The sequence below is a fragment of the Sminthopsis crassicaudata genome, chromosome 1 (genome assembly GCF_048593235.1).
Source record: "Sminthopsis crassicaudata isolate SCR6 chromosome 1, ASM4859323v1, whole genome shotgun sequence".
Classification (NCBI taxonomy): Eukaryota; Metazoa; Chordata; class Mammalia; order Dasyuromorphia; family Dasyuridae; genus Sminthopsis; species Sminthopsis crassicaudata.
This window is the reverse complement of record NC_133617.1, coordinates 590,549,511-590,574,718: the sequence shown is the minus strand read 5'-3', so window position 1 is coordinate 590,574,718 and position 25,208 is coordinate 590,549,511. Positions and strand designations below refer to the sequence as shown.

At 34.5% G+C, this 25,208-nt stretch overlaps 1 protein-coding gene across 2 annotated transcripts in view; it reads left to right on the top strand.

Annotated features, from left to right (window-relative positions):
- NLN (neurolysin) overlaps positions 1-25,208 on the top strand; it is a 131,722-nt gene that overhangs the window by 28,863 nt on the left and 77,651 nt on the right. For both annotated transcript variants that reach the window (XM_074282390.1, XM_074282391.1), the window contains exons 2-3: positions 6,405-6,661; positions 14,771-14,919. In XM_074282390.1, coding sequence (XP_074138491.1) covers positions 6,405-6,661; positions 14,771-14,919 — 406 coding nt within the window. The remainder of the gene's footprint in view (positions 1-6,404; positions 6,662-14,770; positions 14,920-25,208) is intronic.

The following is a 25,208-nucleotide window of genomic DNA, read 5'->3' as shown; positions in this document are numbered from 1 at the left end:
CATTTTCTTTCCTTTTTTTTATTTCTCGACTTTTACAGTTGAGCTCTGCTCCTAGGGTAAAGGGGGCACTGTCCTAAGTTTCTTATACAGCTCTAATTGACTCAGAGCTTTGAACACAGGGGCCCCTTGTGCTTGGAGTTTTGCCCACAGCAGAGAGTAGTCCTACCTGCTCTTTCCAGGAAACAGCCCATTCTCTCTAGGTGGCAGTTTGCCTTCTGAGCTGGGACTGGAAGCTGCCTCACTGGTCTGCTGTACTACTGATCCTGGACAGAGAGTCTTAGTTACTGATATGCTCTTATTAAGACCCTGACCATCCATCTCACTGGCTTTCCTAGTCACTATCTGAACTGAGCTGAACTCCCCCTTCACCCCAGTGAGATTCACCTTTCTCTAAGTCCTTCAAATCTCACATCTATGTATCTTAAATTAAGAATCAGATATAGTGAACATTGGATATATCTACATTGGATAACTACAAAAATTGACAAGCAGTAATTTGGAACTTATAGCAGAATCATCTGTGTACTGTCAGACCATGTACCTAACTTGTTAGAATAAGCATCCAAGTCAGTATCAAATTAGAAGAAAAAAATTAAAATGAGACCATATAGCAAACAATTAAAACATCTCCTTCTTGACCTATTTAAACAAGTTACTGAAACTGAAAAATGGAAAATTGATAAAAGGAATAAACATCACCAATTTAAAATAGAAATTTCTTTATAAAGAAAATTATGTTATTACCTCATATAATAGTAAGAAACACACAAAAAAAGTTTTTATTAAGCTTAGTAAAACTGCCATTTAAACCAAATCTTATTAATAAGTATTTAAGGGTAAAATCAGAAGGCAAACAAGAAACAGAAGAAAAATAGAAAAGACATATCACAATTTCTATAACAAAGTCTTACCTACATCAGCGACAGTGGAATACTGTATTGGGACTCCAACATAACAGTCTATGGCATGTTGATTGGAAAATCAGATATACAATTAAAAAAAAAAAAAAGAGTGCATAAGCAGTAGGATTAATCTAGAGAGCTATTGTGAAAGAGACATAATTTTGGGAGTTAAGGAACTTATTATATCCTATATATATGTATATGAAAGAGGAGAGAGAACACTAAAGGATGGGGGGAAGGGGAGTTACAGTATTATTATCAAAAATGTTTAAGAAAATATCAGTACCTATCAATTCTACAAAATGTTGGCCTGTTCTTTAAAAATATACAAACATATTCAAAAACATATTCATAAAAGAGGACAATCAGGCTTTAACAACTTTTATTTTAAAGTATATCATATTTAGTCTTGTAACCACACAATTAACACAAAGGCTTTTGCCTACTATTGCTTATTCTTTGCTAACTATTAATTTTTTTTTTTCCATTTCTGTGCCTTTGCATAAGTTGCCCCCATGCCTGGGATGGGCTTCTTCCTCATCTCTACCTCTTTTTAAAACATTAATTTTTTTTTTAATTCTCCCCATTTGCCCTTCCTCCCTCACATTGTGAAAAGAACAAAAACAAAACTGTGTTACAAAAATGTATAGCCAAACAAAATAAATAATAAATCCATCACCTGTCTATCAGAAAATAGGTAGCATTATTAATCATGAATTCTCTGGAATCATGGTTGCTCATTATCTTTATCAGTATTCTAAAGTGTTCCAAAATTTTTTTGTCTTTAGAATGATATTATATATAGAGATTCTGGTTCTGCTTACTTTTCTTTTTATTAATTCACACAAGCCTTCTCAGCTTTCTCTGAAACTGACCCCCTAGCATTTCTTATAGCACAATAGTGTGCCATCAAATTCATATACCATAATTTGTTCAGCCATTCCCCAACTAATGCTAATCCACCTCATTTGCCATTTTTTTGCCACCATAAAAAAATAGCTACAATAAGCATTTTGGAACATATGAGTCCTCTTCTTCTTTATTTTTATCTCTTCGAGTTATAAACCTAATATTGGTATCTTTGGTTCACAAGATATGCAGAAGCTGGGAAGATGCCTTTATTAAGTGCTTGCTATATATGCAAGGCACAATTGATAATAACTTTCTTGGAATAATTTCAAATTGTTGGACCAGTTCACATTTTCTTTAACAGTAAATGAATGTATCTGTTTTCCCATAGTTCATCCAGTATTGGTAACTTTTCTTTTTTGTAGACTTTGCCAAGTATATTTGGAATTAAAGACAGTGTCTTATCTAGATTTTAGCCCTTCTCACCCCACTATCAGTACCAAAGTCCTTTTGCACATTAGGTGAATATAATTGATTTAGTTATGTTTCCTGCCCTCAAGGAACTTATAATTAATATTTGAGTGAAAAGTCATAACATTCGTTGACCAAATATCAGGAACCAGAACTTTAAGTGAGTTTCAAAGTAAGTATTAAGAGACAGGAGTTGATCACCATGTTAAGCAATAATGTCAAGGAAAACTTCAAAGTGAAATTTGTATTTGAGGTGAACTTTGGAAAAAGTATTCAGTTAAATGAACATAATCTTCAAAAAATTCTGCAAAATAAGAGAATAAACATTAACTCAGAGAAAACCTATGACAAATCATATAGCCAAATGAAATGCCTTTGCAACAGCTTCATTAGCTATTACAGGAGTTCTCAAACTATGGCCTACAGGCCAGATGCAGCCCGCTGGGGACATTTATGTGGCCCACTGGGTTATGGCAAATGGGCTGAGGGGTGGAGACAGAGTGTGAGGTTTTGTTTTTATGATAGTCTGGCCCTTCAACAATCTGAGGGACTGTGAACTGGCCCCCTATTTAAAAAGTTTGAGGACTGCTGAAACTTAAATAGCCTATCTCTACTTTATTGTTTAGTCATTTTTCATTTGTGTCTAACTCCTTTGGGGTTTTCTTGGCAAAGATACCAGAGTAGTTTGCCATTTTCTTCTCCTACTCATTTTATGAGGAAACTGAAGCAAACAATATTGTTTGTATTGCAAGTGACTTGCCCAGGTCACACAGCTAGTGTCTTCCGACTCCAGGCTCAGTACTCTATCCCTTTGGTCATCTAGCTGTCAACTCTCTACTTTATAAGCATTTATCCTTTGCAACACAGGAGGCACAACTTTCACCTCTTATCCCCATCATTATTTTTTCCCATAAATTTTGATGAAGATTGTTCCATTCAGGACTAGAAATCACATATTGATGTGTATCTGGGAATAGTTTAGATAATGGAAACAATTAAAAATAGCATGAAAGAAATGAACTGTTGGTAGAGCCTAATTATTTTTAACTGAGAAAAAAAAATTCAGAATTTTATGTAATTTCGGGAATTTCTTCTCCTATAAGGATTCTTGTTTTCAAATCATCCTTGTATTTCATAGCAAAAGAGAAGATCACACCTGTCCTTTATGCATAGCATGTAGCAATTAGGCTGGGTAATTGGAGGAAGTGGAGGAGTGATGCACTGTCTTAGTCCTATTCCCAAGAGCAGTAAGCACAGCTTTTCCCTGGCTTTAAAAGCCCTATATATCCTATCACAGGTGCTGTTAAGGCACAGAAAATGGGGGAAAATGTCCAAGGACCTACAGCAAGGGCAAAATCTTAAAAATAAACAGAAGGGAAAGAGGGGAAGAACATTAGTGTGAAGTAAAATGTCTAAGGGATAAAGAGGGACAAACTGGAAGTGTTTTAAATATGTTTTGGAGAACTAATATTTTTCCCTACAGCTCAAGAAAATGAGAAAAGAAGGAATTGGGAGAAAACCCAGAGAGAGGGAAGAAAAGTTTTCTGTGAAGAGAGGAAAAAAAAAATTCTTTTTGTCTTTTGGAGTTTAGTTCTGTTTTTTTTTAAACCAGCAACTGAGGTGAAAAGTACTTTCTAACTTGTTCTTTTTCCCTGTACTGACCCTTGTTACAGTGGTTAATAAATTCAGAAAAGCACTACTTTTTACATATCAAGGTAATAAATTCAGAAATAGGTGAATAATAGGTCTATCTCTGTAGTCAAGGTGAAAATATTCATTCCTTCATCAAATTATCTAAATAAAAATCAGATGTGTTTATCATAGTCAAAATGAAATAAATGATAGGAGTGAAATTACCATCAATGGAGGCTGTTCTGTGAAAAAGTAAGCCTAACCAGTAAAATTTGTACTCCTGGTATGAAATGTTGCATAGACTGCGGAACTTCAATCAGAATTTCAAATCATCTGTTTAAATTTACATTTCTAATTTGTTTTTTCCCACATTTGTCAATTAACTACTGATGATATCTTCAGCTATCAGTTTTTTTCCTTGCCTTAAAATTCAAAGTGCTATTGTTGGTTTCCATTGAATTTTGATAATTGATAGTTGTGTTGAATAGCTACTCAACTTGAAAAGAAAACCTTTGTTTATTTAATTAAAACAAAGGTTTTATATTAATTCACATATGTACATGCAGCAAAGCACTGTGGAACTACTGTGTGTAAGTATTTACTCAGCACAGTATTTAGAATGTAATGGGTGCTTTTCATGTTCTTTTTCTTCCCTTTTCTCCTTCCCCTTCCATCATGAGCAGATCAGGCTCCTAGAGCAAGGATAGCTAAATTTTCCCTTAGAGTTTTAACAGTATTCCTGAAAAGTGTGGGGAGGTAAGAGTGGAGTGGTTCTTCTGATACTATAGGCTTGAGCACCCATTTCTGTGTGTTGTTCCTTAATATCAATTGCCAGCTATATTTATTATTTCTCCCCTCCCTCCATATAAATGTTTGACCTAGTAATCAACTCCCCAATACCATTTAATCAATTAACATCAATTGGCTTTTACAAAGACAATTTTACTAAGAAGATATAGCAAGAACCAAAGTATAAACCCATCCCATCCACATGAGGGGCACACTCTCTAAATCACTTCAGTTTCTTTTAAAAATGTGCTTTGCCAAATTCATTTCTAAAATATGACATAGCCAGTGGATGAATTGTTTACTCTTAGCTGTCATTGATCTATTACTTTGATGAGTCAAGAAGCTTCCTCCTCACTGGGGTTGGCACCCAGTATGCTGGCACAGAATCTGACACAAAGATAAAATCTAACCCTTTGTGTTTCCAGTACTCCTTCACTTAGAGCAGGCACAAAAGCAGGGTCATTTGCACATAGTGCTGTGTTATACAAGTGGAAGAGTAGGCTTCTAGTACTCTCTCTACTTGGTAGTTGCCTTCTCACTCAAACACAGGGAAGGAGGAAAAAGAGAGACCAATTTGCTCTCATAGGAACCTTTTGATTTCAGGCCCAGTTCAGGAGCCAGTTAAAGAGGCCTTTTTTCACCACTCACTACTCACTACTAAGCAGACAGGAAACAGTCGTCACCAAGAATACATGAGTATGATTCAAAGCTCATGTGAGGGGACTATATTCATCACAGCACATTGTATATGCTCCTAATGGCTGGACTGTAATTGGTAGATTTTCCCAAACATGGCACTTGATTGAATTAATAGAAGAGAGACTTATCCTTTAAAACTCCAGGATATCTGGAGTCTCACTAATGTATGTTATCCTCTCCCTTCCCCCTCCCCACCATGATACATGGATTATTGAATTTCAGCTTTTTGATCTTATAGGGGTACTAGTGCTGCACAAATATAATCCATTTGTTAACCCTCATCATTGCTCTGTAAACCAAGCCCCTCCTTTTTGTATCATTCATGTCTTTGATGTTATCTTTTACGTGACTTTTCAAGTGCATGTTTTTTAATCTTTGGTACTTTTACCCATCATGCATTTCTCCATCATCCTTTAGATGAACTGCAATTTTGATTCTTCAGTGATTTTGGCATTCCATGTTTTGAAGAGCATAAAACATGACCGAAAGAGTTTTGATGCTAAAAGTAAACTTTTAAAAAAAGATAATCAAGAAAGACTTGAGAATGCTAATTATTTCGATGACCAGAGGCCATATAATAAAACATGCTACTCACCTTCTGACAAAGAAGTGATGAACTCAAGGCATAGAAGAAAAGACATATTTTTTGACATGGCCCAAGTGGGGATTTGTTTTGCTTGATTTGATATTTGCTAGAAGGATTTTTTAATTCCCTTCTTAGTGGAAATGCTCATTTTATTTAGTGTTTGTTAAGTTCAATTTTTTAAAAATTTCAATCATTGCTCCTTTCTGTCTAAAAGAATTGTGTTCATTTATATTTTATTTCTTAATTCAGCTAGGTAACAAGCATTATTACTTAAGTATTTTAACAATAATGATAGAACCAACAAACATGGTATGGGAAAAGAACTAGAATCAGAAGTCCTAGATTCAAATCCCAATTCTAAATTTTTGTTTGAGTTTGAACAAATTATTTTGCCACTCTTTAAGTCAGTTTCCTCATCTGTACCAGCTTTTATGATCTTGTCTCCTAATTAAAATTGTTTCCTAAATCTTTTTCAGAGCTGGTGGTTCCAGGATTTTAAGAATGACTTTAGGAAGAGAAATTATGTCCCCTCTTCAATTGAGGTCTTCATCTTCAGCAACTAAAAAAAACTTTTTGAAATGGGATCTATCACCAGAACAAATTAAAGCAAGAACTGAGGAGCTTATACAACAAACCAAGCAGGTGTATGACACTGTTGGAATGCTTGATATTGAGAAAGTGACATACGAGAACAGTTTGCAAGCACTTGCAGATTTAGAAGTGAAATATGCAGGTGAGTCTCAGTATATTAGTATTAGTATATTAGTATCAGTATATTACATATATATATATATATTTTAATATATATAACCCATTACATTATTCACAAAACAAAATATTTAGCAAGTAAGAAAGTATTTTATTTTATTTTTAAACATATTTCCACATTAATCATTGTGTAAAAAAAGAATAAGAAAAAGAACAAAGGAAAAAACCAAAAAGAAAAAAGCAAACAACAACAACAAAAATGAAAATAGTTTACTTCCATCCACATTAAGTTTCCATAATTCTCTCTCTGGATGTGGATGGCATTTTCTATCCCAAGACTGTTGGAATTGTCTTGGATCACTATATTGCTGAGAACGGCTGAGTCTATCATACTTGATCATAAGAAAGCATTCTAAATTAAACTCAGCAAACATTTGATCAGCATCTACTTTGTATAAGCCATTGTGTTAGCACTGAGGATTAATAGGCAAAATGAGAAATAGCCCCTACTTTCAAGGAGCATACCTTCCATGATCAGAGATTCGTAACCTATGGTCCATAAATTCATTATTTAAATATTTTTATATACATATTTCAATATAATTAGTTTTCTTTATAGTCCTGTGTATGTTATTATAAGAATTTATTAACATCTTGAGAAGAGTCCATATCAGCTTCACCAGACTGCCAAAGAGGATCATGACATAAATACATCCTTAGTCCAGGTGGATACTAAACTTACACTAATAAGTAAATAATAATTGGAACTTTTAAGAATTTTTTAAAATTTTGCCTAACAGTTAACTAATCATTTTGTATTAAATTGTCTATATATGTTTTGTCTGCTTATTCATTCAATTTTTAGATTTTTTAGTTGAGTGGTATTCTTTCTAGATTTGAAGCTACTAACTATATGCTTATAATTGATAACACTGAACCAAGCTTGCATAATGTCTTCAACAACTAAAAAAAACAACAAAACTAATTTTCACCTCCTAGATCCAAGTTCAAAATTTAGTCATATCAGCTCTTAGCCATAATTTTCACCACAATTATATAATGTGGGGTGTTCAGTGTCCAGGTTATTGACTGCCCAATTCAACAGTGAAAGCAAATTCTAATTCTGTCTAGTTCTTTGTGAATGAGTAAGAGAGGAATAACTTTTCAACATTATTGTTTATTTAAAATCATGTTTCTAAATTTGTCTATGCCTATTATGTTACTGATTTGAGATCATGAGCCATTTAGCTTTCCTTTTTATTTTTTGTTAATGTCAAAAAATCCAATCAAGATCTTAATTGTATTAGCCACATTCTTTTATATGAATATTATACATATTGAACTTGATAATTTATATTTCATTCTTTCTTTGAAAGAGAGAATGAATTTATTTTAATCAAGTCTTAATAGTCTAATCATTACAATGTGGTGATTCAGAGAGATGTAGATATTTACAATAATATTATAATGGCTTTAATACGGATTACATTTGTTATGTGTCTAGACATGTGGTTCTTCTGAGGCAGCTAGTTGCTACATTGGATACAGGCCTGAGCTTGAGATAGAAAGACTTGAGTTCAAACTTAGCCTCTGTCTGTCCATTTTCTTCAATTGTAAAATATCGACCATAATAGCATTTACCTTCCATTGATGTTGTGAGGATCAAAAGGCAAAATATTTGTAAAGCACTAGGCATAGTGCTTGCCACATAGTAAGGATTTAACAGATGTGTATTTCATTCTTTCCCTTTTGGAAAGATCTCTGCTTCTTTGAAATTTCTCCACATTTTGAATGTATGAGCTTTATTTCACAACTTTGGAGAGATTGGAAAGAAGGAAGGAAACAAAAGGAATTGTTTAAGTATTTACTATGTGTCAGAAACTGTGTAAAGCATTTTACAAATATCATCTTATTTGATCTTCACAATACTCTGCTCTTGAAATGCATTGTCTTCTTTAAACTCCTTGAGGACAGAGACTAATTTGCTTATTCTTGTATCAGCGACACTTGACACAGTCTATCACATAATTAGTACTTAAATGTTTCCTCTCCCTACTTATATACCTTTAGATCAATTTTGCCACAGCATTTAGTCAGAATTGCTTCATGAATAGACTTTATGAAGGACATGGAAGATCATTATTTTAGAATCCATTGGAAAAATCCTTTCAATAATGTGCAAGAATTTATGGCACAATAAATTGTGGGTTGTAGGTTATTTACATATTAAAGATTGGAAGCAGCTCATAATAAATAACTCCTCATCAAAAATCAGACCCAGTTGAATAGAGCCCCAGCACTGGAGTCAGGAGGACCTGAGTTCAAATGTGACCTCAGACACTTAATACTTCCTAGCTGTATGACCCTGGGCAAGTCACTTAACCCCAATTGCCTCTGCCAAAAAAGTAAAAAAAAAAAAAAAAATCACACCCACTGAAGACCTTTGTCTTCATATCTCTGTGTGGGGCCAATAATCTTTTTTTTTTTACTTACTTTTGCAGTTGTGAATATGTTTATACTCAACCGATTTTAGAATGGTACTATTAAAAGACAAGAAAATTCTGAGTTGTTCATATTAGGTGCATGGAAGCAAATATTACAAGATTTTTACTATGTGTTGGCAATCATATAGTTAATTATAGATAAGAAAAGTAGATGAGAAAATGCATTAGTAGCTAAGATTTTCTAGCAGGCCTATATTGTAATAATGTTATTATTTTTTTTAAGTATATAACATCTAAATTCTTTATTAGCATTATATCTTTTTTCCCCTTTTTTTATTATATAGCTTTTAATTTACAAGATATATGCATGGGTAATTTTTCAGCATTGACAGTTGCAAAACCTTTTGTTCCAACTTTTCCCCTCCTTCCCCCTCCCCACTCCCCCAGATTGACTAATACATGTTAAACATGTTAAAGTATAAGTCAAATACAATATATGTATACATGTCCATACAGTTATTTTGCTGTACAAAAAGAATCGCACTTTGAAATAGTGTACAATTAGCCTGTGAAGGAAATAAAAAATGCAGGTGGACAAAAATAGAGGGATTGGGAATTCTGTGTAGTGGTTCATAGTCATCTCCCAGAGTTCTTTCAATGGATGTAGCTGGTTCAGTTCATTACTGCTCTATTGGAGCTGATTTGGTTCATCTCATTGTTGAAGAGGGCCATTGTTGTTGTTGAAGTACGTAATGATCTCCTGGTCCTGCTCATTTCACTCAACATCAGTTCATGCAATTCTCTCCAGGCATTTCTGAAATCATCCTGCTGGTCATTTCTTACAGAACAATAATATTCCATAATAAATAATGTTATTGTTAGTGGTATGTTATTACCATTCCCATTAACAAGATACAACATGTATAATTTAGTTTATATCCTTATATGGAAATATAGGATGAGGCTGGTGACATCACAAATGTAAAGTTACTTTACAATTTAAAGAAAAGCAAAAAATAACATAAAAATTGAAAAATAAATTCTACTATAAAACTTCGCTTTTTAAAAAGGGAACCTAGAATATTTTCCTGGCTATATTTTTGTTAGATAATGCAAATCCTCATTCTCTTCCAAAGATTACATCACACATGCAAAAGTCATTAGTAAAAAATACTTTAAGATCATGATGAAATTTCATGGTAAATAGTGTAATCCATTGGTTTTAAGATATTGCTCCACAAATAAAACACTTCTATCTCCTTTGTATTCAGTCTATTCTTCTCTATCAATTCCATTTTTCCTATGGTCATATGTCCCCTCATTATCCCTTGACCCTGATTCTCCAAGTGATTCTAATTTTTCCTTTCCACTCCAAGCTTAAAGAATAATTAATCTACATGTTCTGCCTTCACTGCCTTACCACCTACTCATTCTTTAACAATTCCATTTAGACTTTCATTACCACCACTCTACTGAAACACCTTTTCCATAGTCAATGATTTTATCACCAAATTCATTGTTACTGGGTTGTTGTTTTGTGGCATTGCCTCTCCTCCCTTTCTCATTCGTCATATCTTTTTCCTTGACTTGCATGACATTAGAATGTCGTGGTAATCCTCTATAAATGACACATCTCTCTTAATCTTTCACTAAACCTTCATCTTCTGTTTCTCTAAACATGAACCTCAAAATTACTATCTGGCCCTTTCCAAAAGCCAAGAGTGAAAATTATATTGGAAATCAAAGTTGAGGATTAAAAAAAAAAAGAGAGAGAGAGGGACCGAAGCCTAGTAAGGAATTCAGAAATCTCACATATATTTCATGAATACTTTTTTCCAGAAGTGAATCATAAGGCACTAAACATCATGTGCAACTCATAGTATCTCTCTGTCTCTGTCTCTCTCTCATACACATACACACACACACACACACACACACACACACACATTTCTGTCTATATTAGTCATACCATCACCTGTTTATAGCAGAGGTAAAAAGATAAAGAAGAGACAACATCCCTGGCAATTGGAGCAGATTACATTTAAACAAGCTATTGATGCTTTAAAAAATTAAAACAACTGGAAATAAGATATGTGAAGACATTGACCTTGATTATCATCATTTGCTCAATAAGTTGAAATGATTTGGCATAATTCTTTAAAAAACAGGAGAAAGCATCCCAAAACTACCTCAGCTCCCCACTCCCCAAATCTTTCTTTGCAAGAGGGGCAAGACATAGAAACCAAAGTCAATACTAGTTTAAAAGAAAAGCTTAATTGTAAACATTACAGCATAAGATGGTACAAGATTCCAAGTTACAGAATGGGGGGTGGGAAGCAGTGAAGGGAACAGTGAGCCTGCATAAAGCTGGGTAAGGGACCTAACCAGTCAAAGCAGCCCAAAAGCATTGATAACTTTTCCCAAGGAGTTTGGTTAAATAAAACTATCTTCACTTACTGATTACATTTTCTCCCTTCCATTCACTTCTCAACTCTTTGCAATCTTTGCAATCTTTTGATGTCATCACTCATCTGAAACTGCTCTTTCCAAATTTAATGATCCATTAATTGCCAAATACTGTATAATAATTTTCTGAAGTCCACATTCTCCCCAACATATCTACTGCATTTGATGTTAGTGACCATTCTTTCCTCCTCAACACTTTTCTCTAGGTTTTCATGACATTCCTCTCTTCAGGTTCACCTCCTGTCTGTCTTCCTCCCAGTCTATTTTGCTAGCTTATTATCCACAGGGTGACCCCTAGCTGTAGATTTTCCTCAAAATTCTGGACCTCTTCCCTGGTTCCTCTAGACTATCTCTCTTGGTAGACTCATCAGATTTCATTTCTTAGCAGATAACTATTTCCAGATCGATACATCTAGCTCTATTCTTTCCCTTGAATTTCAGTTCCATATCACCAGTGAACTGTTAGAAATTTCAAACTGGATGGCCCATAAACATGCCTTATACTCAATATATCTAAAACAAAATTTATTATCTTTCCCTCATAAACTATCCTTTCTTCCAAATTTTTGTTTCCATTGATAGTGCCCTCATCCTCCAATCTTCCATGTTTGAAATCTCTACATTATCCTGTGTTTTTTACTCTCATGTCATATCTTCAAACAGTTGCTAGCTCTTACCATTTCTGTCTTCATTATCTCTTACATTCCTTCTTTCCACTTACAGTTACACCTTAATTTAAATCTTCATTACTGCTTGCCTAGATCATTTCGACAGCCTTCTAATTGGTTTCCCTACCTTGCCTGTCATCATTCTAGTTCATCCCATACATGGCTGCCAAAATAATTTTCATTGCATGTAGATCTGACCATATGACTCTAATCAACTCCATTGGCTTCCTATTGTCTTTAGGGCAAAACATAACTCTATTTACATACAACTGGATCCCAATCGTTTTAGGCCTCTTAGATGTTACTCCTCATTCTACATTCTATCTCTTTTCTTCACATAAAACACCCAGTTCATTTCCTATTCCTGGAGCATCCTTCCTCCTTACCTTCACCTCACAGAGGCCATTTCTTCCTTTAAGATGAGCTCAATCATCATTTTATGTATGAGTCCTTTCCTGATTCCTTCTCTGTGACTAGTGCCCCCCTTCCAAACTACCTTAAAGACTATTCTCCAACAATGTGCCTCCCATTATAGGTCAAGATCTTACAAAACCAAGTGACAAACACCATAGAAAAGGAAATGCTTATTGCTGATATGTTTGCTGTTGTCATTGAGGTGGTTCTATATAGTCAAAATGGAAGAGAAAATCTATAAATGGTAGGAATCTATTGATGGTTTCTTTTTATAAATGATACTACAAACAAAGCCTACTTAATAATTTCACCCAAAAAAACCTTGCTTAATAACTAACCAAAAAAAAGTCACAAGGGACAGGCACATATACAAGTTATGATAAACAATAGAATAGAAAGCCCATTTATATGTGTGTATATATGTATGCAGGTTTACATATACACATGTATATATATGTATGGGCATACACATATATGCATATTGTGTGTGTGTATTTCTCTAGGACATATGATGCAGATGGATATGGAGCTTGCCCTAGAACTAAAAAAAGAGGAAAAGTATATGCTAGAATACAATTGTGAAATTACTCAGGGCTTTCTATGATCCTCAGCAACTACTTCATACAAATAAATTCTTTTTTTTTTTTTTTTCTGAGGCTGGGGTTAAATGACTTGCTCAGGGTCACATAGGTAGGAAGTGTTAAGTGTTTGAGACCAGATTTGAACTCAGGTTCTCCTGAATTCAGGGCTGGTGTTCTATCCACTGTGCCCTAGCTGCCCCTAAATAAATTCTTAATATGAATATTCTCCTGATGATAAGATTTGTAAAAATGGCCATCATTAAATAGATCATGCTTTAATGCTTGCAAAGTATTTTACAAATATTTACTTTTTGATTCACACAATAACTTTGGGAGATAAGTATTATTAGCGGCCCCAATTTACAAATGAGGAAACAGACAGATACACATTAAGTCACCCTCAACCCCTGTTCACTCAACTGGCAAATAAATGAGGTAGGATTTGAACTCAGATCTCCCTTACTGCAATTCCAGTGCTCCAACACTGTGCCAACTATCTATCTCTAGGATTTTTTCCTGAGTTCAAGTTTCAGCCTTAAATTATAAAGAGTGGATTAAGTAGTAATTATCATTTATCATTCAATAATCTATCACCTAGATTTTACATACCCTCCTAAATTTCAGTACTACATCTTCAAATACTTGCTAATTGTCTATTCTCCTGTTACCTCAAATTCCAAAATTATAAGCTAAACTGATCCAGGTTCCCCTACAGTCTATAGCCATTATCCCAGTCAGTAATGCAACGCAAAATAAAAATTTGTGAATCACATATCTAGATCATTTTACCATGGGATTGGATGAGGTTGATATGAAAGAGACAAACAGACAGAAAGAGGCAGAAAGACAACAGAGAGAGAACAGCAGAGGGATAAAGGAAGAGAGAAAGAGAGGAGAAAGACAGAGACAGACATGGAGAGAGAAAGGGAAAAAAAAGACAGAAAGAAGAAGGAAAGAGGGAGGAAGGGAGAAAAAGAGAGAGACAAAGAGAAATTATGTGTGTAGAGAAAGAAAAGAGCCAGGATAGAATTTTGGGGAGCATCCATATTTAGAAAGCCAAATGGGCCCCACAATGATTGATGACATCTAGCAAAGTATTTTAATAATCATATCTGTGACATCTCTTATGCTAGTCCCTGAATTTCCTGGTGTCTAAAATATAACTGTTCCAAGATGGGCCTGGCAGTAATCTCAGAAGTAAGCACATTTACTATTAAGCAGAATATTATTACTGACTCCTTGGAATGATGTGTAGTTTCCTGATCTCCCAAACTATATAGGAAGTTCTTCAGAGCTAAATACTAGCTAAGATTCCTTTTTATCATCCCCAGGACTTTGCATGGTATCCTATCCTTGTAAGCACTAAATGAATGTTCACTGATAATATTTCAATACAATGAACCTGTGTTATAAATGTGGTTTCCTTATCATTTTGAGAGTCTTCCCAAGTATATAAAAGAAAAAGAAACCATTAAAATAATTATTTGCACTTGTGGAAAATATTTAGCATAACATTGGTTGGAATGGTATGGTATCACTTAATAATTTTCTCTGCCAACAGTGGAAAGAAGCATGCTGGATTTTCCCCAGCATATCTCCTCTGACAAAGATGTACGAGCAGCAAGTACAGAGGCTGACAAAAGACTTTCTCGTTTCGACATTGAGATGAGCATGAGAGAGGATGTTTTTCAGAGAATTGTTCATCTACAGGTAGATTTTTCAAATAATAAAAACCCTTCCACACCTCTTGCATCAGTAAGAGACATTTAAATCTGCTAAAAATCTTATTTTCAGATGCTTATAATAATAAGCACTATCAGCTATTTTTTATATTGTTAATGATTATATTCATTTCAAAGTGAGGACCAAAATTAAAACTGTCTTATATATGTATAACTATCAATGTAGGATGTTATGGACGAAGTTCGGTTTTCCTTTTAATTTAAATCTTCTAAGCATAGCATATATTTTTTAGCTTAGAACCCACTAAAATTTTGACAATATCAAATTGCTTCTTAGTAATTATATTGTATTGATGACTATATAATGGTGACACAGTGTTAATGTTGAAAGCCAGAGTCATTCCTGTATGTTATCCTTACATTTTGCAGGACTGGCGGGAATTAAGGATAATGAATGTTCTAGGTGGGTCTGCCTTCAAAGATTTGTTGTTTTGCTTCCTAGTCTTTTTTTTTTTTTTTAATTTGTCTTTGTTTTTAATATGTAATTCTGTATTACTTCTGTGGTCTGTTCAAGAAACAAAGGCTTTATTGCTCCAATTTTTTATTCTTTTTGCATGTTTCTTTTGCAAGATCATTATTATTTTGCTTCTTGTAACCATCTTGTGCTTAAAATTAATATAAAACATTTTGTATGAAAATATTTTTCAAAATCAACCTAATGAAATTGTTGAAATTTTTTAGATATTTAGATATGTGGTATTCATTGTCCTGTGTCACCCAAATATTTTTTTTACTCTTTAAAATTCACTAGCAACCATGGTTTAGGATACTTTACCCTTAATACAGTGAAAATTAAATAAATGGAAATCTCATCATCATTGCTATTGGCCAAATGAATTCCTTCTTTTTCTCCTTTTGAACCCCATTCCCGATCCCACTTTAGAGATGAATTATTTTTGACTAGGACTGTAATATTTCCTAATCTTCATATTCTATTCTATCCCATAATCTAAGTTCCTCTTTGACTGTATTTAGAATATACACTAATGTTTTCTCTAGGATTTCTAATTCCCTGTGTGTGATTAATCCTATTTTCCACCCTTAAAGAACACTTTTAAGTAAATTGTTCTTAAGAGTACAATGGTTAGGAGCAGTTAGGTGGTGTAATGGATAGAATATCAGCCCTGGAGTCAGCAGGACTTGAGTTCAAATCCGACCTCAGACGCTAGCTGGGCAAGTCACTTAACCTTAATTGCCTTGCATTCTCCCCTTTCCCTCCAAAAAAAGAGTGTAATGGTTATATGGTCATAGTTTTGAAGTTGTGATTAGTTCAACTCCCTCATTTTATATGAGAAAACAGACAAAGAAAGACCATCTAACCTGTTCCAGATCACATTGTTAGTATCTGAAGTAATATTTAGCTCCACTTTGGTGCTTGTTTTATTATAGTGGAATGAAAAAAAAAATCACATATTGATTCTTCCTTAGCAGGTTGATTTCTAGCTACATAGGAACAGATGAATTTAAAGTTGAGTTCCTAATTTGGTGTCTTGGTGTTCCTTTGTACAAAGATCATTCAGTAAAAACATCCCAAGACTTCTATGTTCTTTCTATCGTTCTAGTCTAGCAACTGACAAGTAACTTATGTGTTTTCTCAATTGCTTGTTTTGTTCCTCAAATTCTATTTTAAAGGCTTTATTTGAGGCTCGGAAACTGCTTGAATTGTTTTCTTTAATTATACTGGTATGAAATGATGAGCCCAGATTATCTAATTGATTTGAATATCCATAAACATTTAAATGCCTACTATGAGCCAGGCACTGCAGTGGCTAAGTGCTGGGAATACAGATAATTAAGAGGACAGTCCCTGTCTTCAGTGAACTTGCAATTCTTTTTTTCCACTCAATTATATTTTATTTTTCCAAATACATGTAAAGATAATTTCCAACATTCATTTTTGCAAGATTTTGTGTTCAAAATTTTTTCTCCTTTCTTCTTTTACTTACCAAGGCAGCAAGCAATCTGATATAGATTATAGATATATAATATTTTTAGATATTTGTTATGTTGTTCAAGAAAAATCAGACCAAAAGGAAAAAATAAAAACCACAAGAAAGAAAAAACAAATAAAAAAACAAAAAGATGAAAATACTATGCTTTGATCCACATTCCATCCACATTTTAATCTTCATAGTTCTTTTTCTGAATATGAAGGGCATTTTCATCCCAAGTCCATCAGAATTGTCTTGTATCACCACAGTGCTGAAAAGAGCTAAATCTAACATAGTTGATCATCAAATATTCTTGCTATTTACAATATTCTTCTGTTCTATTTACTTTTCTCAGCATCAGTTCATGATAGTCTTTCCAGACTTTTCTGAAGTGAGCCTGCTCATAATTTCTTATAAAAACAACAATATTCCATTATATTAATATATCATAATTTACTCAACCATTCCCCAATTATTGGGTATCCACTCAGTTTCCAGTTCCTTGCCACTTCAAAAATTTCTGCTACAAATATTTTTGCACATGTGGGACCTTTTCCCTTTTTTATTATCTCTTTGTGACACAGACCCAGTAGTGACACTGCTGGATCAAAGGGTATGTACAATTTTATAGATCTTTGGACCTAGTTCCAAATTGGAGTTTATAATTCTAAAGACAGAGAGATAACACACAAAAGTTGGCAGGAAACGGGGGAATAGTGGATGCCAATGGGCATCTTGTTACATGAAACTGAAACTTGGTAGGGCAGTAGATAAAAAATAGAGAGTGAGCAAAGTCCAATCTCTGCCCTCTCTAAAGGAAGGCATTGGGAAAAGTTTAGTTCTTCACACTTCAATCAGAGGAGAGAGGAGGCTGAGGAAGGAAGGAGGCTTGAGTTAGTACTCAATGGTAAATTTAGACATGCTGAGTTTGTCCTGGAAGAGACATTTTTTTTGGATGGAACTGAAATCAAGCAAAGCAGTAGAAGCAAGTGGAATACTATCTCATCATAGCAATGGTTAAGCTGAAAATTAGGAAGAGTTTCTAAAAATAGGCACTTAAAATAGGATTATTGGTATTTCTCCCTGTAGTATTCGAAGTGAAAGACAGTGATAGTAAAATAGTACAATAAGCTTGAAATAAGTAGGACTGAGTAATTTACCATTTTATAGCATTCTCTTTCATATTATGAGATTATGAAGAGCTTGTAAATACTTTAGAAGTCTTAGGATATCACTAATGTCCATGGTAACCAAGTGCAATATTAGCTAAATTTGATACAGACCTATTTTAGCTCTTGCTCTACTTTGGATGTAAGCAACAATTAGAAACACAAACAAGGATTAATGAGATAAATCTGCTTTTAGTTCTCTTTGCCCCTTTACCAACATCTGATACCTTTACTCAGTAGGGCAACTAGTTTTGTTTATCCCAGATTTAGGGTACTTGCTTACTTGTCCTATTTTCTTTGCTAGATTATGCACTGCTTTAGAGCAGGAAGCAGGATTTAGTCCTCTTTGGATAACCTACAGCATTATGTATACAGAAGGCATACAGTAAATAAGTAAGTGAATGAATATGTTGAATGACTATAAGCTATTTTTAAAAGATATTTTCAGTTTCCCCTCCCCCCCAAGGATGTGTTGCTGGCTGTGCATTTTCTATAGGAATGACTCAATACTGAAATTATTGAGACAAATTCTATAATCCCATTTTTTTTTTAATAAATTAGATTTTCAATGGACCTGTCTTGTGAGGTTTAGGGGTACCCTTGCTTAGGATCATAAAGCTACAAGGGAGCTCAGAGGCCACCTTACTTTATCTTGCCTTCACTTCATGATGAGGAAATTGAGACTACAAGAAGTGTTTTTCCCAGTGACACCCATTCAGTAAACATCAGAAATGGGATTTGAACACAGGTTTTCTGATTCAAGGAGCAGTGTTCTTTTTGAATCAGATGATTTTAAAAATGATTTCTGGCCCTATGTGCAAGGGGGACCTCAAAAAATGTTAGAGTTTCAGACTAGCATTGCAAGGTGTCTCAAAAGAATTTGAAGACTCTGATGATCCATGTCTAAGTTAAGGGGCAAAGTTTATTATGATTGTAACAGCAATTAAAGTGGTCTAAGTTCCAAAAGAAGTTATCAATGAACCAGAGCCAAAAAGATAAGTTTATATGGAAAATTAGAGAGACCACGTATTTCAAGTCCCTGACATGCTAATTTTATGGCTTAGAGGTGGAATTGAGGAGTGGTTCTGGTTCTGCATAGGTGTAGTATCCATAATTCTCTGGGTAGAGCTCTTGGGGAGAACTTCTGGAAGTATGTTTTTAGGCCTGAAACACCTCTAGATCAAGTGGCAGATACACAATTTTGTTCTGCGTCTGCTTCAACTTTAAGCACCTTATTATTGTTGCTCATTAGTATCAGAAACTCTGTTAGTACTGGCCAACAGGCTGTTACTTGACAACTAGCAAGATTTGAGCCATAATATTCTGGTCAAAAAGTATAGTGAGCAGGGTAACCCAAGGGAAGAAATAGCTAAGGCCATGTGGCCTTAGGGTTGTTGCTTCATCTTTCCTAATACTTGCACTGAATCACTATGAGTATATAGTAGTGTTTTGGGGGTATTCACTTCCCAAACATTTATTGTAAACCTCTTTATCTGCAAAGTACTATCCTAAACTCAGCCTACCAAGATGAATACCACAGTTAATGTTCCCAGAACAATCTCATGGACAAAGAGAATGAAACATTTAAAAAAATAAATAAATATACTACCAAATAGATTGTGAAAAGACATGATGCTAAACAAAATGCTATTATAGTTTATAGGATGGAGTAGGGAAAACTTTTGTTTACAGAAGTAAAGTTTTTGAAACATAAAACATATTACTGAGAAATAGAAAAATTTTTTAAAGATTATTAATATCCTGGAAAGTGTTTGAATTTTATAGATATTAATTTCCAGAAGTCCTCAATCAATCAAAAAACATTTTAAAGTGTACTCAAGTTCTGGGGATAAAAAAAGAAGAAAAAGATAGTCCCTGCTCTATTCTAAAATTAATTTGATGTCAATTCTTTTTTTTTTTTAAATAACGTATACAACCTTGATTTCTAAATTTATTTCTTCTCCTTCCCTAAAACAAAAAAAAAATTTAAAAGAAAAAAAAAAAGCACCACAATATTACTAACATCAACTGAGACTGAATGTAAATGAAATGTTCTATGCAAATAGTCCCTTTCCCTACCCTTCATTATACCTGTGTGTTGAGTTAATTATCTCCTATTTATTCTGTATATACATTGTTTTATATGTATTTGTTTACACAGTGTCTCCTCCATTAAGTTACAAATTTGAGGGCCTGGATGTCTTTTATATCCTTTTGTATCCCCAGTACTTAGGGGAGTACCTGAAGTAGTAAGTACTTTAAAAATATTTTTCACTGATTAATCTTTTGTCTACTGGGAAATAACTTTTGTGCTTATATATTTGTATCAAGAATACTCTACATTTTAGCTACCAAATTTGCATCAAATTGCTACAGACTTTTCTCCCCCAATTAACTATTTCCCTTCTGATTCTAACAACATTGCTTTTCTATATGCAATGAAAATTGTCTGTTTTATCTTCTTTAATCATCTCTGTCCTTTTTTTTGGGTCAAGAACTCTATTCCTATCCATACTTAGGAAAGGTATCTCCTTCCATTTTCCTTGAATTTATTTATAAAGCCATTGTAGTAATTACTGATAAGTTTGCTGACAAATGATCCTTAGTATGCTTCCTTGGTTTCTGAATTTTTACCTTTGGGATGCTTGAAATATTTTTTCTAGATTTTGGAAATGACATTCTCTGGTGTTTCAATTTGTGATCTCTTTCAAAAGATAATCAGTGGATTCTTTCTACTTTTGTAAAGTTGGAGAAATTGAGGCAAGATAGAGATTAGAGAGTATTTGATAATTTATTTAAAAGGGAGAGATATACTGGGACTAAATGGATCCATGGTTTGGTCCCAGGGCTGAACGAGAATGAAATGAGGCTGAAAGAATCTAGCAAACAATGTGAGTTCTCAATGACATATATACACTGTGCTCAGACTCAGGGGGTAGATTGAGGCAGGGAGGGAGCCCAGGTGCTGAAAGTGGGAATGGGACTCTGACAGGGTGGCACTCCAGAGATGGGGAAAGGCATCTTGATAAGATGGTATATGATATTCTGATAGCTTGGGATGGGGAGAGGCATTCTGATATTCTAAAACATAAGATCCTATATTCTTATCAAATATTCTGATAAAGAGGGAGGGGTGGTTTTGCAGAATTGAGCAGCAGAACAATTAGGGAAACTGAGGTGGAACTGGGTCAGGATAATTAAGGAAACAGGCAGGATAATAAAAGAGAACTGTGGCATAACACTTTCAGTTTGACTTCTGATTCTAATAGATCTGGCTATTTTCTTTTGTGATTTTTGGAAATAGGATGTTCAGGATTATTATTTAATCATGGTCTTCAAAGTATTCAATGATTAACCAGTTTTCCATGTCATTTGATTTTGATAGTAAATACATTCTCCTTAATTTTTTTTTATCTCTTGACTGTATTCTTTTAAAATTTTTTATTTAGCATTTTATTTTTCCCTAGTTACATGTAAAAACATTTTTTAATATTCATTTTTAAAAGTTCTAAATTCATTTCTTTCCTAATTCTCCAGTTCCTGATGGGACACAAGACTCTTCCTGTATAAGCCACCAAATGTTGAAGTATAGTGTTTGAATTATCAAAACATTTGGAGTTTAGGACTGGTGTCACAAGGTGTCTCAAAAGAATTTGTAGGCATAGAACAACTCCAAATAAAGAGACAAAAATTTTATTGTGCTGTCTTAAGCAAGTTAATTTCCAAAAAGGAGTTTTAGCCATTAGCTAGGGAAAAGGTACCCTAATAAAAAGGGAAGATGCCATTAAGTCAGGCTAAATTCCTGTTGAACTAGTGACCCATAAGGTAGGCTAAATTTCTAAAGAAACTAGAGAGATTACTCCATTAGTTATCTAAATTCCCCAGCAGAACTCAACATTATGACACTAACCCTAAAAGGAGTTACCAAAGAAGTAGATTCTTTTATAGGTGGACAAATAACCTTAAGGATTGACATCTATAGCTTGATGTTGGATTGGATACAGAAACTGTGGAGTCATGATAATTTTGTTAATGCAAGGAATTCAAATGGAATTTATCAAGGGCCCCTTGGAACAAAGGCCCACTTAAGGACAACAAAAGGCCCACTTAAGGACAAAATAATGCAGCCAATGCTCCTCCCTGCTTGCCTCAGGGACTAGCTATGGGCATTCTACTAAGACCCACTACAAAAAAAAAAAGGCCTACCCACTTAAATTCCACTTAAATTCAACAAAGGCTTTCTCCTGACTGCCCATCTCCCTACCTTATTCATTCCATCACCCCCATCTCACATTGAGAAGTCAAGCAATTCAATTTAGGTTATACATGCATAGTCATGTAATATATTTCCATATTAGTCATTTTATGAAAGAATAATCCCCCTCCCCCCAAAAAAATCAAGAAGAAAATTTTAAAAAGTAAAAGAAAAGTACACTTCAATCTGTATTCAGATACCTTTACTTCTTTCTCTGGGGATGGATAGCATTTTTCATCATAAGTCCTTCAGAATTGTTTTGACTTTATTCTAACATTTATTTTCTCATGGAATCATTGAGTTCCTTTTGATTGATTTTGGGTAAGGTTTCCTAAGCTTGTATTCTAAGCTATTTAATCTCCTATCAGTCTTTTTCCTCCTAAATTCTCATATCCTTTCTAATTTAATTTTTTATCCTTTGCTTCTTTAGTTCCAGCTAAGAGTTCTTATGATAAAATATTTTTCATCTGAGATTCTATTCATAGTTGTTAGGGTTTGTTTGTTTTTTCTTCTTCCAGTTTATTTTGTATGAAATAGAATAACTTCTCTTAACTCATAAAGTTTCTTCATTGCATTTGGCATCTTCTGTTTACTCATATTTTTAGACTTTGTTATTTAATTAGAATTGTGTTTGGTCTTGACCTTTCTGCTTTTATAAATGCTATCACCCTTGCTGTTACCATGGGTCTGAAGAAATGACTCCATGGAATACATTTTGCCCCCCATCTTCTATCTTATTTGCTGATTTCTCCATTATTCATTTGATGGTCCACTGCAGGTTCAAGATTCAGTAGGTTTTTCTTTTTCTCTTGGCATAATTCTCTATTGGGACACAGTGGGCTATTTGAGATTTTTTTTTTGATACCAGTCCTCTTAATATTGGCTTCCAGGCAAAAAGATGTCCATTGGCTATTTTGACTCATAGTGCTCAAAGAAATAGATAGCCAGACCCCATCTACCTGTGGGAGCTGATTCTATCCCTACTTCTCTTCCAGCTTCAAATGGCTAATTATTACAGTTGTCTTCGAGTCCATTAGTAGAAGTTTGCTTTGATTCTCCTCTCCTTACCTCTGCTGTTTTCTAGTTAGGTAATTACAGAGCAACCTGAGTTTCCTGACTCAACACTTCTCCTGGCCTCCAAACCTTTTTTGTTGGGGGTTTTGCCACACCACTTGTTGCAGTCTCACTGGAAACCGAAAGTTTCTTACCGCGGGCTTTTAGCTTCCACCAGCCTTCGGACGTCTCCGGCCCCGCTCCGGAGACAGGAGCGGGGAATAAGCAAACAGAGAGCCAACATGTAGCAGAGCTGTTCTTTATTGTCTGCTCCCCAAAATGTCTCCCCGAGCCATTGCTGTTCCCTACTTTTATACAGAATCTTCTTGGACCCTCCCCGATTCCTCCCTTCGTGGGCAGGGCCAGCTCCTTTAGCAATGCCTAGTCTTTTTTCTCCTTATATGGCCAGGCAACTCAAAGCTCCACGCATCTATTGACACTTGGCTCTATCAGTCAACCCGGAACCATATCTGAGTGACGACTGACATTAGGGCGGCTCCCTTCCGCACAGGGGGATCAGTTCCAGGTCCATTACACTTTCTGGCTTTTTTTTTTTTTTTTTTTTTTTTTTAGCAAATCTTAGATTGGACAGAGGAGGTTACTTTGAGTCTTTTTATATTTATTTACTAATGATCTTTCTGGGACTATTTTCACATATTTGTTGTGATTTCTGTGGGAGGGTTGCACTTCTCTTTGGTTTTGTGTCACCATCTTAAGGAGAAATGATCTTAAAAAAAACTTTTAGAATTGTGTGATTGATAGGTAACTTTCAGAATAATGTATATATTTTTTGTTTTATTTTAATGTTAATCTATCCCTCAATTTTGAGAACTATGTTGTTATGAATTTAAAAGCTATGCAAAAGAAAAGAACAAAATGTTACTAAAATATTGATTTAGTGTCCAAAAAAGAATGGGAGTTTGGGATGGGGTAGGGAAATATCACAAAATTACTGTGTCATTAAAACAAAAGATATCAAAAAAAGCTTATTATGTAATGCTGTAGAAACTGAGACAAGACAAAGATTAGGGTTTTTAATATTTTAATAGTAGAGAATTTGGACTAGCAAAGCCATACCCGTAGCTATAGCCAGCTGGCTGGATTGGACTCTTGTCTCAAAGCAACCAGAAACAAGCAAATAATTCCAGAAACTTTTATAGGGCTCCAGCTATTAGGGAAACAAAAGCAAAGGTGGGGGGAGTTGGATAGAGCACCGGTGAGTGGAAATTCCAGGAAGGACCATAACTTTTAAATTTTTACAGATTGGGAGTCAAGAAGATGGTCAAGCAGGAGACAGGAAGTCTGAGACCAGGAAATATTCAAGTATTTGAGATAAGCCTTCTAGAGTTTTATGACTCACAGGAATGTGAGAGTGGTCAGAGGCCCCTATTCTCTCAGTCCCAATGGGGCAAGGAAGAGGGAGTTGCCACCAGAGAAACTCAGGCATTACAATTATAATACATAGAAAATGAACATGTGGAGAAAGAATTTCAAGGCAAGGTATTTGATTCTTTAATTCATCTATTCCATTAATTCTGAATTGTAGTCAGCTTAGAAATAATTAAATGTAATATTTTTGTTTGAAATGAGTAAAAACAGTGATGTGAGCAACATTGTCACAGAACTGAGGCTGGAAAATGTTGGAACCAGATGGTTTCCATGAAGGTAAGGGGGGAAAGTAAAAGTGAGAGGCCTAGGAGAAGGTGCTCAGCAGTAAGCTCTACTTCTCCAGAAATAGCTACTGGAAATCTAGGACAGCTGGAAGACAAAGATATATGCTGTGCAGAAGTACTCACCTCAGGCATATGAGTTGTAGGTATTGAACTGGCCCCAAGTAAGATCGTGAGAA